Source organism: Aulonocara sp. 'chitande type north' Nkhata Bay, linkage group LG18, assembly GCF_057382095.1.
Source record: "Aulonocara sp. 'chitande type north' Nkhata Bay isolate Kocher_YH1m ecotype deep benthic linkage group LG18, A_spYH_male_GT1.1, whole genome shotgun sequence".
NCBI lineage: Eukaryota > Metazoa > Chordata > Actinopteri > Cichliformes > Cichlidae > Aulonocara > Aulonocara sp. 'chitande type north' Nkhata Bay.
The window spans coordinates 951,598-970,186 of NC_141361.1; the positions used below are offsets into that span (position 1 = coordinate 951,598).

At 41.3% G+C, this 18,589-nt stretch overlaps 1 protein-coding gene across 1 annotated transcript; it reads right to left on the bottom strand.

Annotated features, from left to right (window-relative positions):
• Window positions 1–712: 712 nt before the first annotated feature.
• On the bottom strand, window positions 713–14,685 carry LOC147307545 (uncharacterized). Its single transcript, XM_086271847.1, has 2 exons — window positions 13,987–14,685; window positions 713–3,125 (listed from the first exon to the last, which is right to left on the bottom strand). Exons 1-2 carry the CDS (start codon window positions 14,156–14,158, stop codon window positions 2,119–2,121), a joined length of 1,179 nt encoding a protein of 392 aa, XP_086127973.1. The 5' UTR covers window positions 14,159–14,685; the 3' UTR covers window positions 713–2,118.
• Between the last annotated feature and the right edge of the window lie 3,904 nt (window positions 14,686–18,589).

An 18,589-nucleotide genomic window follows, 5' to 3' on the forward strand; every position in this document is an offset into this window, starting at 1 on the left:
TAGGTGAGTTTAAGAACAGGGATTAAAGTTTAGTTGAAGCTGCTGCATTAAGCAGATATACAGACTGCATTTCACTACTTTTCTTCTTTCTTTTTCCAGGACTAACAGCTGGAGACTCAATCACTCCTCAACAACCTGAAGTCACTGAAACAGAAGGAGAATCTGTCAAACTCATATGTAGCTATGAGACAGATAGTGGTTACCCACTCCTGTACTGGTACAGACATGATTCTGACCTTCAAGCTCCTCAGTTTATACTCTGGAAAGAAGCAAGAGGATCCACAACTCAGTATATTCCTGATAATCGATATAAATCAGAAACATCAGATCGATCAACTACTCTGACCATAGCAGCCCTAACCCTGGCAGACACAGCTCTCTACTACTGTGCTCTACAAACACAGTGATACAAAGTGTAGAAGAGGCTGTACAAAAACCTGAACACAGATATCTGACTACTCTTCAAAGAGGAGGGAAGTGGTATTCAAAGCACAGCTTCATATCAGATGGATTCTGCTAATTCCTGTTTTATCAGAGTCACTGTGGTTACAGCTGCTAATGAAACACTGTGGGAGGATTCACATGAGCAGCAAATCCACATCAACCACAAACCAACTGCAGGAACGTTCAGACATGAAGACATAAAAAATACAAAATTATAAGTAAACAAACTTTTATTACAGCAATATAAAGGAAAAACTAAATTCACTGCATGATTTTATCTCAGGACACTAAGGCAGACACAGAGGAAACTGTTTGTCTTTTCCTGGACTACAATCCAGGATCGAACCATGTTCTCAACAATTGAATGTTGTCCTTCAGCAGTTATACAAACCCAATTCCAAAAAAGTTGGGACTTTGTGTAAAATGGAAATAAAAACAGAATGCACATCTCAGAAACACGTTTTATTCAAAATAGGACAGAAAAAACAAAATGTGGAAAAAACTACAATTATAAGAAAACTATGAACTTGTTTTGACTTTAATGCAGCGACATGTTTCACGATGGAACAACAAAGGCTGGAGAATTAAGTGGTGCTAAAGAAAACAGGTGGAGGAGCATTTTGAAAACAGTAAGGTTCATTTGTAGGGCTACAATGATTCGTCGACATAATCGATCACACGACATAGAAATTTCTTGTCACATCTTAAAACCACATAAATGTTTTTTTTGTTTTTATTTAAACTAAAACACACTACAGGAAGCTGTGGGGGCAGTATCACCTATGTTGTCTGCCAAGACTGCACTCAACACTGACGAAGAATGCAGTGGAACAGCAAAACAGCATCATCTGTAAACTTTGGAAACTTGTTATTTTGGACTGGAAAACAAAATCTTTTTTATTTACTTTAAAGCTGAATTTTTGGTTCAAATACTACTAGAATTTAATTCATATTACTTAATATTTGTATTTATTTCATTTTTATTTGGACAGTCTTATTGAGTAAAATAGGACTAAATATTTAAGTATTGATGTTAAAAATACATTATTTTCAAATTCATGTCTCCTGGGTCATTGTTTTAATTTTCTGTGGGACGAGACGAGAGGGTGATACTCACAGGTGGGCAGACCTGAGCAGGTGAGGTACTAAAGCCTAGAACAGGAAGTCTTCCCACAGGAAGCGGAGACAAGATTTATTGAAATAATCGTTGACTAATCAAAGACAAATTGAAATCTCTGGAGCATCAGAAAATCAAAAACACAACAAAGAGCCGGGGGACTGCTGAGCCTCTAGAATCCTCTATCAAACCTTTTTTGAGACCTGGTGCTGCCATCAATTTCAAAAAAAAGATTTATCATATTTTCCCTGACGAATGAAAAAGCTTCAACATGATAAGTATCATCAGATTTAGTTCACACATTGCGACATGTAATACAGTCAAACGATCATTGTCTGAATAGGTTTTCAAGCCAAAAGCAAAAACATTTGAACCAGCATGAATTTGTACATTTGTGTCAAACTTAGCTCCAAATATTTGACCTTTTCTAAAAATATGTTAAGACTACAGCTTCTCACCTGTGTGAGCTCTCAGCAGGAGGAAACAGCTGATGTTCAACATTTACGTGGCCAGTCAAATGAGGATTTCAACTTTCCCCACGCTTTGCAGGAATGCAGCTATTTACCTGAATGAATTTCTGTGTGTTTTTTAAGTGATGTTGAATTTGAAAACTTTTTACTGGAGGTGTTACCAACATGTGACCTCTCAACTGTGTGAGTTCTTATGTGGAAAGACAAACTTTTATTGTGATAAAAACCTTTCCCGCATGTTTTGCAAGAGTACGGCTTCTCACCTGAGTGGAGCCACACATGTTGTTTAAGTGACGATGACCTGGGAAACCTTTTACCGCATGTTTGACAAGAGTACGGCTTCTCACCTGAGTGAAGTCGTGTGTGTTGTTTAAGTGACGATGACCTGGAAAACATTTTACCGCATGTTTGACAATGATACGGCTTCTCACCTGTGTGGAGCCTTGCGTGTTCTTTAAGTGACGATGACGTAGAAAACTGTTTACTACATGTTTGACAAGGATATGGTTTCTCGCCTGTGTGAGATCTCATGTGGATATTTAAATGATCTGTTGAAAGAAAACTCTTCCCACATGTTTCACAAGAATACGGCTTCTCACCTGTGTGAATTCTCATGTGGATGGTCAAATGACCAGTTTGACGAAACTTTTTCCCACATGTTTTACAGGAATATGGCTTCTCACCTGTGTGGATCTGTGTATGCCTTCTAAGTTCTGATGGCCTAGAAAACATTTTACCACAAGTCTTACAGAGATTTTTGCACGAACGAGAGCTTTCTGCATTTTTACTTCTGTTTGGATTTCTCGTTGATCCTGGATCTGCACTCCTGCTTCTTCCCTGATCTTGGCTCTCAGCAAGAGGGGCGTTATTAGTGATGAGACGATCATTATCTGGTTCACTGTGCTCTCCTTCCTCAGCAGCAGTCACCATGAAGGTATCCGTCTCCTCCTTCAGTCCCAGCTGCTCTCCCTCCTGACTGCTGCACAGTTCCTCCTGCTCCTCTTTAATCTGTGGAGGTTCTGGTTCCTCCTGGTCACAGAGCTGCAGCTCAAGGAGAACCTCCTCCTCCTTACAGACAGGCTGCTGTGGGACGTCTGGAGGGGAAAAAAAAGACAACTAATGAGATTATGAGAGACAGAGACAGAGACAGAGAGAGACAGAGACAGAGAGAGACAGAGACAGAGAGAGACAGAGACAGAGAGAGACAGACAGAGAGAGACAGAGAGAGAGAGAGTACATACAATACAAACATCACATTGGGGGTGGTCAGGCTAGGTAGTGAGGAAAAAAAAACAAAAAACAAAAAAACAACAGTGAAATGTGTAACACAAAAGGATAATACAGGAATATCAGCACACCATAACACAATAAAACACAGACAAGCAACATGGGAGAGTATTCCAGTGTGTACAGCTGATCTGGGACTGCAGCAATCTTCGCCTGCGCCTCCAGCTGATCCGTCCACATTGGATGGGAGGCGTTGGATTCAGGGGAAGGAGGGTGATAGTGAGGGCGCATCAGTATCAGTGTACATGTTTCGTGCGTGTGCATGTGTATCCCGTGTTCAGCTGAGAGAAAGTGTCACCACGCCCGGTTAAGCAAAGGTCAACAGTCTCCAGTGGACGCAGGTGGCCTTGAAGGAGGGACAAAGAGTTCTGACAACAATCCTGTAATCATGGGAACAATTTGTTGTTCCAGTCAGCTTCGACCTTGGCGCCAGTGGGATAGCTGCATGAGTGAAGATGGTGAATGTTTGGGTTTAGTGCGAACAACTGCATCCAATTTTTACAGTTGGTCTAATGTCCGTCACTGGTCACCAATTATCTCAATTCCCGTTGTTCTTCTCCAAGATCTTATCAAAACACAGTCTGAGTACTCACAGCGCTGCCCATCGTCTATCATGTCAGCCAGCCTTATGGGATTTTGAACAGCAGTAGCGATAAAAAATGCGGCCTTTAAGGCTGCAGACCCTGAATTGGGATACAGCCATTGTGTCTGTTTTATGCTGATGCACGAAGGCCCTGACACTGAGAGGGTGGATCTACCTGTATGTGACCAGGCTGCATCCTCAGTGCTCAAACATCTGAAGATGAAAACCTGTTTTATGTTTCCTACATCTAATCAAGCGCACGACACAAACACTCAGCAAGTACTGGTCTCTGTTTATGGATGGGCTAAAGAAAGGCAACGGAGTTGATGCCTTGTAACTAAGCAACAACCTATATGATGCACTTAAGTGCAACGCTAAGTCACACTGAGTCTGAACTTTTACAAACCAAGCCACTGAGAACACAGGACACAATCAGCAGAATGTCTGTGATGAAAATGACCATGAGCTGCCTGAAATGACACTGATGCGTTCATATTATTGGAGACCCACAGGAGGACTTCTATTGCTGTATCTGCATCTGCATCTTAATGCATTCATACATGAGGGTATTTTACATTACACTTTCTTTTAAAGCGATACCTTGACAGTTCTAACTTTATGCTGTTACTTACATAAAGAAAACTCAAATCCAGGCTGATTTCAGCGCCTGCTGTTTGAATGGAGCACGGTGCAGTCCTGTCAGTGAAGTTGCCCCCCACCTGCTTCAAATCCAACAAAAGTGGTGTCAAACGTTTGTGCTGCTAAAATTGTCGTTTGTGCTGCCTCTGTTTTAAAGATATTAATGAAAATGCAAACGTCAAAAGGTCAGCCAGCCCCCCACATCACCCAAATCAAACAAAAGTTGATGTCACAGGTTGGTGCTACGTTTGTGCTGCAAATTTTTTGTTTGTGCCGCTTTCATTTTAAAGATATTAATAAAATTCCATCCATCCATCCATTCGCTTCCACTTATCCTTTTAAGGGTCGCAGGGGGCGCTGGAATCTATCCCAGCTGTCATAGGGCGAGAGGCGGGGTACATCCTGGACAGGTGGCCAGTCTGTCGCAGGGCTAACACATAGGGACAGACGACCAGTCGCACTCACATTCACACCTATGGGCAATTTGGATTAACCAATTAACCTATCACCACAAGCTGCATGTCTTTGGAGAGAACCCGGAGAGAACCCACGCAAACACGGGGAGAACATGCAAACTCCACACAGAAAGACCCTGGCCTGATCGTGGAATTGAACTCAGGACCTTCTTGCTGTGCAACAGTGCTAACCACCGTGCTGCCGTAATAATAACATCAAATAACATTTATGAAGAAATTTAAAGGGGCATGCCTGTAGGTGCGTATCAGTTTATAATTAGATAAGGTGTTTTGAGCCAATAAGCTGGTTGTGGATCACTGACTACCATGTTTCTTAACATTACCTTACTCCATCTAGTGTGCTACCAGCAGGGTATATGCTAAAATGCTAATGGTTGTTAAAACATTAACCTAGAGCTGGGCGATATGAGATTTTTTCATATCACGATATGTTTTTTTCATTTTAGGCGATAACGATATCTATCACGATATAAGCCAAATAACTATATTTGTAAGATTTAAATGTGCCGTTGCTCACAAGTAAAATGTGAAATAATCAGCAGCTTGTTTTGATTTAAAAATTTATTTCCCATAATAAGTTCAACAGGGTAGATGTACTTATCGAACATGAGACTTTTTCAGATAAATAAAGGCAAATATTGCAAACTACACAAAAGGCAGCCACTAAAGCGTTTAAGTTTCAAAACAGAACAAACAAAACAGACTAAATTGTCAATTCCACTTAGAAACAAAATATTAATTCTAAAAATAAATCTTAGTTTGTTTTACAGAAGAACAGACAAAACTGACTAACTTTTGTCAATATCAAATAAACTGAGAACTTAAAGGAAGTTCTCAATCTCTCCTTGTTGTATAGCTGAGCTTTTCAAACAGTTTTAACAGTTACTTTAGTCTGACAAAAGCCGAATGACGAATCAGCGCTTCCAGTCAGAGACTGAGGCTACGTCCACACGTACACGGGTATTTTTGAAAACGGAGATTTTCCGTTTTCGTTTTAAAAAATAATCCCGTCCACACATAAAGGCAGAAATGAAGGAAAACGCTGCTATGAACATGCCAAAGCAGCAGGTGGCGCTAGATTCCTAACCGTGCAGAAATGTTGGCCAATCAGAAGTCTAGAAGCCTCGGTGGGAAAAAGTAAACAAAGCTGGGGCATAGAAGCAGAACCGAGTCGTATGTGTGGAGGGACAGTAACTGTGTGTATATGTAAGCATTTAAACACTGCAGAGAGTAGAATTAACAGTATTGTAGAAATTCATTTCACCGAAACAATAACGTGGCGCACAGTGTGACGCATGCACCAGTTTATTGTATTTCCAGACTTGCTTTCGGCACAATTTACAGTGCACGCTACTCTGTTTTTTGTCAGACTTGAAATAGCCGAAATACCTTCACACTACGGAACTTCTATGGCTCTTCCGTTCGACAATCTCTCCGGCGTTGGAACCATCATCTGTTTTCTCTTCGGTCACGCTCGGTTGATTTTTCTAGTCGGCGCACTCATTTCCTCCATTACCCGCTGGCTGCTTCCCAAACAAACACACGTGCGGCTTGGCACTTGTGCTGTACGTAACAAGTCACGCGACGTGACGCTGCGGCTGTGATTGGTTCGGCTCTGCGCTGCTTAATTTGGATTGGCTGACCTTTTTTTTTTTTTTTTTTTTTTTTTTTTTAAGAGGACAAGAGCGGCGAGGTCTATCGCGATAGCGTAATTTCTCTATCGAGTAAAAGTTATATCGCGATACATATCGTTATCGTTCTATCGCCCAGCTCTACGTTAACCTAATAATATGTGAACTGTAGCTTTTAATTCAAATGCTAATATTAACAAAAGTGCTGTCATTTGTATGTGGGCTGTCATGAGCAAGTTGTATAAAATTAACATACACAGGAGTGCACTTCAGTGATTCAGCAAATGTGAGCTCAAAGGCTCCAAACAGCCTGCAGAACTGTGAATCTCAGGTAACTGTCAATGTTACCTGAAAGGGCCAAACTATATATTTTTGCAAGAGTCAAACTTCTGTAGCCATGGTCACAAAGGGCTATTAAATGAGTGGGCTATTAAACACATGTGGCATTGACACAGATTTATCTCAGAGCCTGGATTTATCTACAAGTATTTTGATGATGAGCTATGAACATTGACTAAATTCATTTTTATGCCGATCAAATGAATTTTGAACTAGATCTTGTTAAGGATAAACTGGTACAACTCTGCCAAAAAAGCAAACATAGCGACCTGTGTTCGGTTTGTGATCACCAGGGGGCGCTATCACACACATTCTACTTCTGAGAGAAAAAAAACAAGAGTTGAAGAAAACATGTGCTAGCTCTCTCATTTGCATTTTTAAGCTAGCTTCCATGAGCAACAGCAATCATCAACACTAGAGCAGGGCGATATGGCCAAAAATATTTATCACGATATATATTTGAAAATTTGCGATAACGATATAACTGACAATATAATTGATGCGAGACAAAATACAACTCCACAACATTACTAGTGCAAAAAGACAACCTTCCATTTATTTTCACTTAAACAAGAAGCTGGTTTTTATGTACATTAAAGCTTTATAAAAATTTAACGGTGCAAATGCAAATTTCTTGCTGAAAGTTTAACCAAAAGGCATTTCCAGTAGAAATGGGCTGACATATCCTGAGCATAACCATGTATAATATCCACTGAAGTTAAAAAGAGCTGCTTTGCAACATTAAACTGCAGTGTGCAGTACGTATTTTTCGGACCATAAGGTGCACGGGATTATAAGGCACATTAAGCGAAACAAAGCAGTCAGATAAATCAAACTTTATTAAACTCATTCTTCTTGCTTCCTCCACTTCTGTACCATTGATTCATTAATGTTGAATTCTCTGGCAGCTGCTCTATTCCCATGTTGTTGCAGTATATTAATGACTAACCTCGTATTGTGGATGGATTATCTCAGTTGTTCTCCTGACTGAAGTTTGGTCCGTTTACAGCATCCTGCCATGCGATTGCATTTGTCTCTAACTATCAGGAACTTTAACGTTAACTTTTATAAGTGGAAAAGTGTTAGTGTTCGTCCTCCAGCTTCACTGTTTATGTTATGCTAACATAGCTGTGTCGCTAGCGATCACGTAGCACATCATTATATAGCAGCTAGCCCAACTTCAGTAACCCTACAAACGTCACTGCTGTTTAGTTTCCTGTCTTCATTTATGTTGGAAGTGATAGCAGAGCTGTACGTTTGAATGTTTTCAGAAATCTCTCAGTCAGAACATGCTATATCATGCTTAGGTAACTAGCAAAACTAGCGAGCTAACTTCCGCTAGCTTCCTGCTAACTTCTAACTCCGTTAAATGTAATAACTTTTGTTTTCATGGATGCCTGGAAGGTAAACTTCATAGTTACACCTGGTAAAGCAGCAATGCTGATCGTTTTATTAAAGATAAATGGTAAATGGCCTGCATTTGTATAGCGCTTTTCTAGTCCATAGGACCCCAAAGCGCTTTACACTACATTCAGTCATTCACCCATTCACACACACATTTACACACTGGCGATGGCGAGATGAAAGAATTTAGACAGTTTTTAACTCTCAGTGATGCTGCAGTGTTCGTTTAACCTGAAGCGTACGGAGTTTAGGACCCAGATTACTCCCAGATTTAAGAGCATCTTAGTCCGACAATAACGACGGCCGCTTGCATGTTCTGCAAAAAAATGTGCTTTGTCGTGTATCTGACGGACAAACACCAAACCAGTTCCACATCACTGAAGTTGCACCATTTTTACAAACCAATTCTGGTTCATCTGTTTCACTCAACAATCGGCCATGTGCGTATGAAAACAAAGGCACTGCGCATGCGCGTTTTACTCCCATTCTATCGCGATATTTCATTTTCCTATCGTTGCCTAACATTATACCGGTATTACCGTGAACGGTATAATATGGCCCAGCCCTAATCAACACTTCAATTCACTACGTCAAAACAGTGTATCAAAGTAAGTAATTTTATGTCCACTTAAAGATGTAGAACTAAAGTTATAACCAAATTATGGCAGTAATATATCACATTTGTCATTTTTGCTTGACAGATGCCAAAGAAATCAGTGGTGGACAAAACTGCAGTATTTGAAGTCCTTCGTGCTTCTAAAGAAGCAGTCATAAAAAAAATGGAAAAGTTTCAACTCCAAGTGACATATAGCAAAATCTATGCAAACAACTTGGCAAAAAGATGACACCAAAAGCTCTTTACACTTTTGTTAAATTAAACAGACAATGTATGGGCTGCTCTGGATTACAGTGACGAATAGAGGCTGACACAGACAGCAGTGACAATGATAATGATTTTGAACAAAGCAGCTCTCCTTTTCAAAACAAAGACTGCAAGACTGTGGAGCTCCCATTTGAACAGTGGATACATATGATTCCACATAAAGTCACATACAAAAAGAATACTTTCAAGAAAAGGGAATACACAATTTTGAAGCCAGGCACATGGACTCATGTTGTAAACCAGGGAATCTGGAAAGAGGTTAAAAGTACATGCACCATTACTTTTAAACGAGCCAAGGTGTACCCCAGACCTGTATCTTGTTTTATTAAAATCAGAGGCTTTTGTAAAGAGTGTAGTGGCCAGCTGTACATTACATGTGAAAAGGAACCTGAAAATCACTGCCCAATGGTGCTGAAGTGTGTAATGGCAAACACGGATGAATCCATGCACACTGGCTTTTCTAAGAGAGCCATGCCCGGAAGTCTGAGGGCACAAGTAACAAAAGAACTTGGTGAAGGCAGACTGCAGCCCCATGTGTGGAGAGCATCAGAGGCAGCAAAGCTGATGGACTTTGGTGATCCAGAGCAAAGCCATCTACCAAATTTGACAACTCTGCGCAAAGACAAACACGAACAAAATCAACTAGAAGTTGCTCATAAAAACCCAATACTGTCTCTCCACTCATTAAAATACAGTTCCCCTCCCAGTGGAAGCATTTGGGACATTGGATTAGACAAGTTCTTCTGTCACTACTGGAGTCAAACTCAAATGCTGTACAAGACTGCAAAGCACCCATAGTCGCCTTTGATGCGACTGGCTCAGCTGTAAAAAAGCTTCTCAGGCCTAATGGTTTATCTGGAAACATCTTCCTGTATCAAGGTGTGTTAACAGGAAGGGACAACTCTCACGTCCCAGTGGTGCAAATGTTGTCAGAGAGACATGATGTCCAGGCAATCACAAGATGGTTATCGGAATGGATTCGTGCTGGAGCACCAATCCCAAAGGAGGCCATCTGTGATTTCTCCTTAGCTTTACTTGGTGCTTTAGTTAAGGCTTTAACACATCATTCAGATTTGAAGCTACATTAATGAATGCTTTGGTGTCTTGCTTCGGAAAAAAATCCCCCTTATGTCAGAAGTGTCCAAATCAAATCTGAAAAGAAAGATTGCAGATGAGACTGTCTGTTTCTGATGACAAGGAAGAAGAAGACATTAGATAACTTCAGCTAATGTTGAAGCAGAGTTCAAGAACATTAAACATGGTCTGTTCAAGCATGAAAATCTCCCTATAAGGATAGATAAATTCACTGCACGACATCTTGGTTTCATTGAAGGAAACATGCAGATCTGTTCTGCAACACAAATACGAAAAGAAGCAGAGGTTGCCAGACAGGATGGTACAGTGAAGCGTCAGGATCCACACAAAGCCTTTGTGGAGCAGGAAGTGGATGATAACCCCTCTCAGGAGCCCAAAATTGGCACAGACATGGACATTGAAGAAACAGCAGCTTTGGAAAACTGGAGAGGCCTTGCAGTTCCTAGCCTTCCTGATCAGCAAACTGATCAGGAAGGCTAGCTCTGTGGTCGGCATGAAGCTGGACACTCTGGTGACAGTGGCAGAGAAAAGGACATTAAAGAAACTGCTGGACATTATGAACAATGCTGGGCATCCTCTGCACACGGCCATAACCAACCAGAAGAGTCTGTTCAGTGACAGGTTGCTTCTCCCCAAGACAAGAACTAACAGACTTAAAAACTCCTTTGTCCCACACGCCATCAGACTGTTTAACTCCTCTCTGGAGGGGAGTCTGAGACTCTCCTCAGCTCTTTCTGGGACAGTGGCGCGGCTGCCCCTCTGTTGGTCTTCCTTGGTCTCTTGTGTTCTGGGGGCCTCTGGATGTCTGGAGTTTTGATCTCCTCCATACCTGCTTCATACCCTGGGGACGGGGCTGTGGCTCCCCCACACTCCCTAGCAGATCGTTACATGGAGAAACCTTTGGAATGCAAGCATGCTGATCCACACAGGTATGCACACAGGTGTACACATGGGTATTCACAGACGCGGACTACAGCTTTCTTGGCTGCTGCCTAAAGCACATTGTGCGCTGTCTATCTTGCGTGCTGCACAATATCGTTTATTATTTAGTATCTACTGATATCTACTGCTAGCTAGTTTATTGTGATGGTGCTGTTTTTTTTTATTATGTTGCTCTTTGTTGTTTGCTTTCTCTTCTGTTTTTTTTCTCCATACAGGTGATCCAGGTGTTTTGTTTTTTTCTTTCTTCCCCCCCTTCTCACCGTCTCTTCTCCCCTTTGGTTTTCTTTCTCTCCCTCTCTTTCTTTCATTCTTTCTCCCTGTCCTATCCCCCAGTCATGTCTGTCCCGTTTGTAGCAACTGAAAATAAAATAAATTCATAATTATAATAAAGGTCAATCAAATGGACCAATATGGCAAGGCCATGATGATCCACTTGGCATCTTTCTTGGCCTTAAGACAGCAATTCTGATGCTAAAGATCCAAACGGGACACAAACCCCCCCCCCAAAAAAACAAACATGTTGAATAGTTCAGAGGAGAACAAAGTATTCCAGCTTGTGAAATCCCTTGCTTCAAAGGGTGTCACTCAACATGCCTATTCATTGAGGGCAGAGGTGCTGAGCTCAATATTCTGCCCTGTTCAGTTGAAGACTGCTGTTCATCGTGTTGATGCACAGCGCCATGTGTCCACAGTAATTCAAAAAACAATGACGGAAAATCCAAGTGTTCACTTCACAAGACAGTGTTCCTCCCAGTACTGCAAACTTTACACACCAAACACAAGGCAAATCCCTTTTGTTTCCATTGATCTGTCAGCTTCTGGCATAGCTCACCTTCAGTCTGCTGTTGAACAAGGGCTCAACCTTCCAGCATCGCCATGCCTAAGACCAATCGAAAGTCCTGATGCATCTCCAACAGCATTTAAAACAGATTCATCAGGAAAGCAACTTTGCACAGGGACTGTTTGTCACAGTTTCACCCTGAGAGAGCTTGTATGGATTGACACAGACCTTGGAAAAGGCTCTACAGAAACTCTGGAGCACAGTTTTCACAGTCCAAAAAGGTTTTTGCTTACTGAATTCCCATCCACTCTGCTACTTCAAGGAGAGAAATTCACACTGAAAGCAGTCATTACATTTCAGGAGGGCCCAACACCAGAAACACTCGGGCATTATATGACATTCTGTAACAGGACCCCGTACATCTGGGAGATGTATGATGACCTAAGGAAGGATGTAACCATAGCATCTGAAAACACCAGCGCATGTCCGCACGCTGTGCTCTACACAAAGGAATGATGGCAAGATTTCATGAAAGAAAGTCCTTTTCTAGTTTGTGAGTTAGATGATGGAAATAGCTGTTATTTTTCAGTTATTGTATTAGACTTGTGAGGCTCAGACACTTCCATGTATTTACCTTTTCTAACAGGAAACATACAAACTGTTATAAAATCAGTTTTACCCCGGTTCGTATATTCGTCAGGACTCCAGAAAGAACACCGGGACTCAGTAGTCGATTAACAACACTTTTATTAATACACACTTATTGATTACACCTTCTAGAAGGGAGATGTACAGGACCCCGGACTTTCTCTGCAGATCTCAACTCCTTTGTCTGTTACATGCAGTTTTGTATCAGTGACCCCCCTTCTAAACCCTCTACAAGGTGCCATAAAACTAAGTACTATGTTTACATACTTTCACTTGTGTGTGTGCGAACCTGTGAATGCCTACATGTGCGCGTTCCCGCGTGCCTATATGAGTGCTCGTGTGTGCCTGTGTGAGCATACCTGTGTGTATGTGTGAGTGCACATGAGTGAGTGTGCGTGTGGATGTGTGTGCGTGACAGGTAAAACACTGTGGGTGTAGGTGACTCCCTAGAGGTCATAAAAACCCATCTCCCTTCCAGATCACAGTTATCCAGTTACAAATGTTGAGACCCCCACCCAAACATCCTCTGGGGAATTTCCACTCAGTGGGGGAGGGGTCTCCTACAATCTACTCCTAAGTTCACAAGACAATGAGCCCTTTATTATATTAAGGGCAGTGTCAGTGTCTCTACAATAGTTCTACATTCTATGATAAAACATTTCTAAACTCTAAATCAGCTAAACATTCTACAAAACCACGTTGTTCTCGTAGTTTTGTATTTTGTTACCAGCAAATAAAGTTGTTTCTCCAACAGAATGCATTAATTATTTTAAATGCTATATTTAACCTAGTTTTTAAATAGGTTATAGCAGTTTGATTACTAGGTTTAAGAGTGTGATCATGAGAAAAAAATATCCAATGCTGGTTAATATCTCTCAATTTTTTTTTACAGCAAAGGAAGTGGCTGGTTGAACTTTAGAAACTTATAATAATATCTTTAAAACGACAGCGGCACAAACAAACATTTTTGCAGCACAAAAGTTTGACATCAAATTTGTTTGATTCCATTAATGTGGGGGAGCTGGTTGACCTCTGATGACCTCTAGAAATTTTCTTGAATATCTTTAAAATGAAAGCAGCACAAACGTTTGATACCACTTTTGCTGGATTTGAAGAAGGTGGGGGGCAACTTCACTCGTGCAGTCCTGTCCTCTGTTTGCTCTTTGTTAGCTCACATCAAAAAGTCCTCACAATCAGAAACGTCCCGCAGAGCTGTGATCAGGATCCTCCCTCAGAGGGACACTCACCTGTCCTGTGCAGCTTGATTTGGGGTTTCCAGGTGATATCCAGCAGTCTGCGCTGACGGTCGATCTCTTCCTCGTACTGGACGATCGTTTTTTCAAACTCCAAGAATATTTGTTCAGCAGCAGCAGTTAGTCGCTCGTTGATGAACTCTCTCAGATACTGAACTGAAGGCATCGTTGCTGCCGCAGCTCACACACTCAGCTCACACAACAACAACACAACACACTCAGCTCACACAACAACAACAGTCTCTGGAAAGCTAACGCAATTTGCGCCTTTCCTTTGTTTACTTCCGCCTGGTGTCACGTGATTAACGCACCTCCCCCTCTCTCTTATTAATGAATGTAAAGTATTACAGAGAGCTCGGTGAGTCAGTGCAAAGCCGCTAACACCACAGTGATGTGCTGACTCTTTCGGTCCCACACTCCCGGCTCTGTTCACACACGCGCCTTTCCTTTCTTTATTTCCGCTTGGTGTCACACGGTTGTTGCTCCGGCAGAGAGCATTTACCTTTAACTGTTCCGCTGTCGAAGATTTCTCTGTTTCAAATCAGTTTCCAGCTGAAATCAATTTTTTTCTACATCCACGGAAAACAAGAAAATCGCAGATATTCTCATTTGAATTTTAAGCTTTCTGGTTTGAAATGATCTGAATACGTTTCTTATATTGAACTTTAACATGATCCCTATAAAAAGAGTTACTGTTTGATCTGGTGAGCTCAGAACAAACAAACAAAAATGTGCTTTCTGAACAAAATATATAAAGTTTGATTAAAAACTTACAAAGTAATGCCAGAATAAGTTATTAATTATTATTATTGTTTGACTGGCCACAAATAAATTTTTATTATATTCAGTTGTTAAACATTCGGCATATTGTTTATTAAATTAGAACCTCTGGTGCTGGTTCTAATTTCAGCTAGGCCTTCAAGCTAGCTGTAGTTAAACCTTTACTCAAAAAGCATCTCTAGACCCAGCAGTCTTAGCTAATTATAGGCCAATCTCCAACCTTCCTTTCATATCAAACATCCTTGAAAGAGTAGTTGTCAAACAGCTAACAGATCATCTGCAGAGGTTTATTTGAAGAGTTTCAGTCAGGTTTCAGAGCTCATCACAGCACAGAAACAGCTTTAGTGAAGGTTACAAATGATCTTCTTATGGCCTCTGACAGTGGACTCATCTCTGTGCTTGTCCTGCTAGACCTCAGTGCAGCGTTCGATACTGTCGACCATAATATCCTATTAGAGCGATTAGAACATGCTGTAGGTATTACAGGTACTGCGCTGCAGTGGTTTGTATCATATCTATATAATAGACTCCAGTTTGTGCATGTAAATGGAGAGTCCTCTTCACACACTGAGGTTAATTATGGAGTTCCACAGGGTTCAGTGCTAGGACCAATTCTGTTTACATTATACATGCTTCCCTTAGGCAGCATCATTAGAAGACATAGCATACATTTTCACTGCTATGCTGATGACACCCAGCTCTATCTGTCCATGAAGCCAGATAACACACACCAATGAGTTAAACTGCAGGAATGTCTTAAAGACATAAAGACCTGGATGGCCGCTAACTTTCTGCTTCTTAATTCAGATCAAACTGAGGTTATTGTACTCGGCCCTGAAAAGCTTAGAAATATGGTATCTAAGCAGATTCTTACTCTGGATGGCATTACCTTGGCCTCCAGTGACACTGTGAGGAACCTTGGAGTCATTTTTGACCAGGACATGTCCTTCAACGCACATATTAAACAAATATGTCAGACTGCTTTCTTCCATTTGTGCAACATCTCTAAAGTTAGAAATATCCTGTCTCAGAGTGACGCTGAAAAACTAGTTCATGCATTTATTACTTCCAGGCTGGACTACTGTAATTCATTATTATCAGGATGTCCAAAAAACTCACTGAAAAGCCTTCAGCTGATCCAAAATGCTGCAGCAAGAGTCCTGACAGGGACTAGAAAGAGAGAGCAGATTTCTCCTGTTTTGGCTTCCTGTTAAATCCAGAATTCAAAATCCTGCTCCTCACATACAAGGTCTTAAATAATCAGGCCCCATCTTATCTTAATGACCTTGTAGTACCATATCACCCTATTAGAGCGCTCCGCTCTCGCTCTGCAGGCCTACTTGTTGTTCCTAGAGTATTTAAAAGTAGAATGGGAGGCAGAGCCTTCAGTTTTCAGGCCCCTCTTCTGTGGAACCAGCTTCCAGTTTGGATTCAGGAGACAGACACTATCTCTACTTTCAAGATTAGGCTTCAAACTTTCCTTTTTGCTAAAGCATATAGTTAGGGCTGGACCAGGTGACCCTGAATCCTCCCTTAGTTATGCTGCAATAGATGTAGGCTGCCGGGGGATTCCCATGATGCACTGAGTTTTTCCTTTCCAGTCACCTTTCTCACTCACTATGTATTAACAGACCTCTCTGCATTGAATCATATCTGTTATTAACCTCTGTCTCTCTTCCACAGCATGTCTTTATCCTGTCTTCCTTCTCTCACCCTAACCGGTCGCAGCAGATGGCCCCGCCCCTCCCTGAGCCTGGTTCTGCTGGAGGTTTCTTCCTGTTAAAAGGGAGTTTTTCCTTCCCACTGTTGCCAAAGTGCTTCTCATAGGGGGTCATATGATTGTTGGGTTTTTTTTCTCTGTATCTATGAAGCGCCTTGAGGCGACTTATGTTGTGATTTGGCGCTATATAAATAAAATTGAATTGAATTGAATTGAATTGGTCACCAGCAGCTCCCTCACAGGGAAATCTTCAAAACTCCTCCGTAGGCCCACCCAGAAGATGGATAAACTCAGCATTTCATGAACACTGTGATGGAGATGTTTGTGTAATGTTATAAATACTCGGATACTCCTCAGAGGCTCCGGACTTTTACATAAAGATATTATATTCAGTCCTGTAGAAAGTTATATATTTACAAATATATTATCATCTCTGGTTACTGTGGTATGAATGACTCTGAATTACTTTATGGTAAACAACACGCTACTGTCAAAAAACAGTGAAAGAATTCCAGATCACAAGTTTGTAGTTAAACATACAAGTGACGACCTTTGACCTTCCTCAGGTTTTATTTAATTGTGTCTGAGAAAATCTCATGTACTCTTCATGCAGCTGAGTACATTCAGTGCACATTCTTATCTCTCGCCTCAGTCTTGAATCCTCCTCACCTGATTCATCACTGACCCCAACCAGCAAAGGCATAAGAGCTTGATCCACATAGCTGGAAAGTAAGCGAATTTGTTCCTGGTGGGTGTTGGACTCTGCGCTCTGCAGATATGAGGAAACAGTGACAGGAAACAGAGCTCAGCAAGAGGAGGAGCTACAGCAGTGAACATGAACGGCTTCATTTAGGAGCTGAAGAGCTGCTGTGTTCTCTCTATTGTTCATTCAGTCCAAGAGAAAATCATGTTGCTGCTTTTCATTTGGATGATGATAGTCTCCTTTCAGACTGGTGAGTCATCAAAAGATGGAGTGAGATGTAAAAGGAGATGATGGACATGAAAATATCTGGATGTTGTTTGAATTGATTCACTTTTTATAAACTAAGTTTAAAGATGCAGAAACATGATGGTGAAATATGTCTTTGTTGTTTTCAGGATCCTCTGAGGATTTACTGACACCATCTAAAGATGTAGTGATGAGTTTGGAAGGAGGCACTGTGACTCTCTCCTGCAACTATTCAGGTTATGTTCAGAACCTTTTCTGGTACCATCAGAAGTCTGGTTCACATCCACAGCTTGTTATGGCAGAACATTCAGAGCAAACAGAAAAGCTGAAGTTTATACATGACAAAGAAAAAAAGGAGTTTCATCTGGAGATCTCCTCTGCTGCAGTGTCTGACTCTGCTGTGTACTACTGTGCTCTGCAGCCCACAGTGACAGGAAACAGCAAAACTCTGTACAAAAACCTTTGGAGCAAAGACAACAGAATACTCCACAACATCCACTAGAGGGAGCCACACACTGTTAAACCTCTGATTCTTGTGTCATTGGACTGATGACAAAGACAACAGAGAAATGAAGCAGTAAAGATCAGAGACAGAGACAGAGCTGCTGTGGAAGCACAAAACGATTTGATTGGCTCAGCTATTACACTGGCCCCGCCCACTGAAGTTGAGCTCATCCAATGACATTATTTGTTGGTCATTGTGCTGCAGTGGAAGAACATTGTTCATGTGCTGTCTGTCTGGCTTTAATAACTCCAAAGACATGTTGCTGCACCTCTTTTTGCTTCTATCTCACATTATAGGTGAGTTTAAGAACAGGGATTAAAGTTTAGTTGAAGCTGCTGCATTAAGCAGATATACAGACTGCATTTCACTACTTTTCTTCTTTCTTTTTCCAGGACTAACAGCTGGAGACTCAATCACTCCTCAACAACCTGAAGTCACTAAAACAGAAGGAGAATCTGTCACACTCACATGTGACTATCAGACGGGTTATGATACTCCTTGGCTTTATTGGTACAGACATGATTCTGACCTTCAGGCTCCTCAGTTTATACTCTGGAAAGGAGCAAAACGCAGCACAAGTGAATATATTCCCAATAATCGATATGGATCCCAAACATCACCAACAACAACTAATCTGACCATA

Bases quoted from the DNA above. Each gene is read 5' to 3' on its own strand.
- LOC147307545 (XM_086271847.1), bottom strand. From the start codon at position 14,158: ATGCCTTCAGTTCAGTATCTGAGAGAGTTCATCAACGAGCGACTAACT. The intron at 3,126-13,986 runs GTGAGTGTCCCT...TTTCCCCTCCAG, and splicing joins AATCAAGCTGCACAGGACAG to ACGTCCCACAGCAGCCTGTC.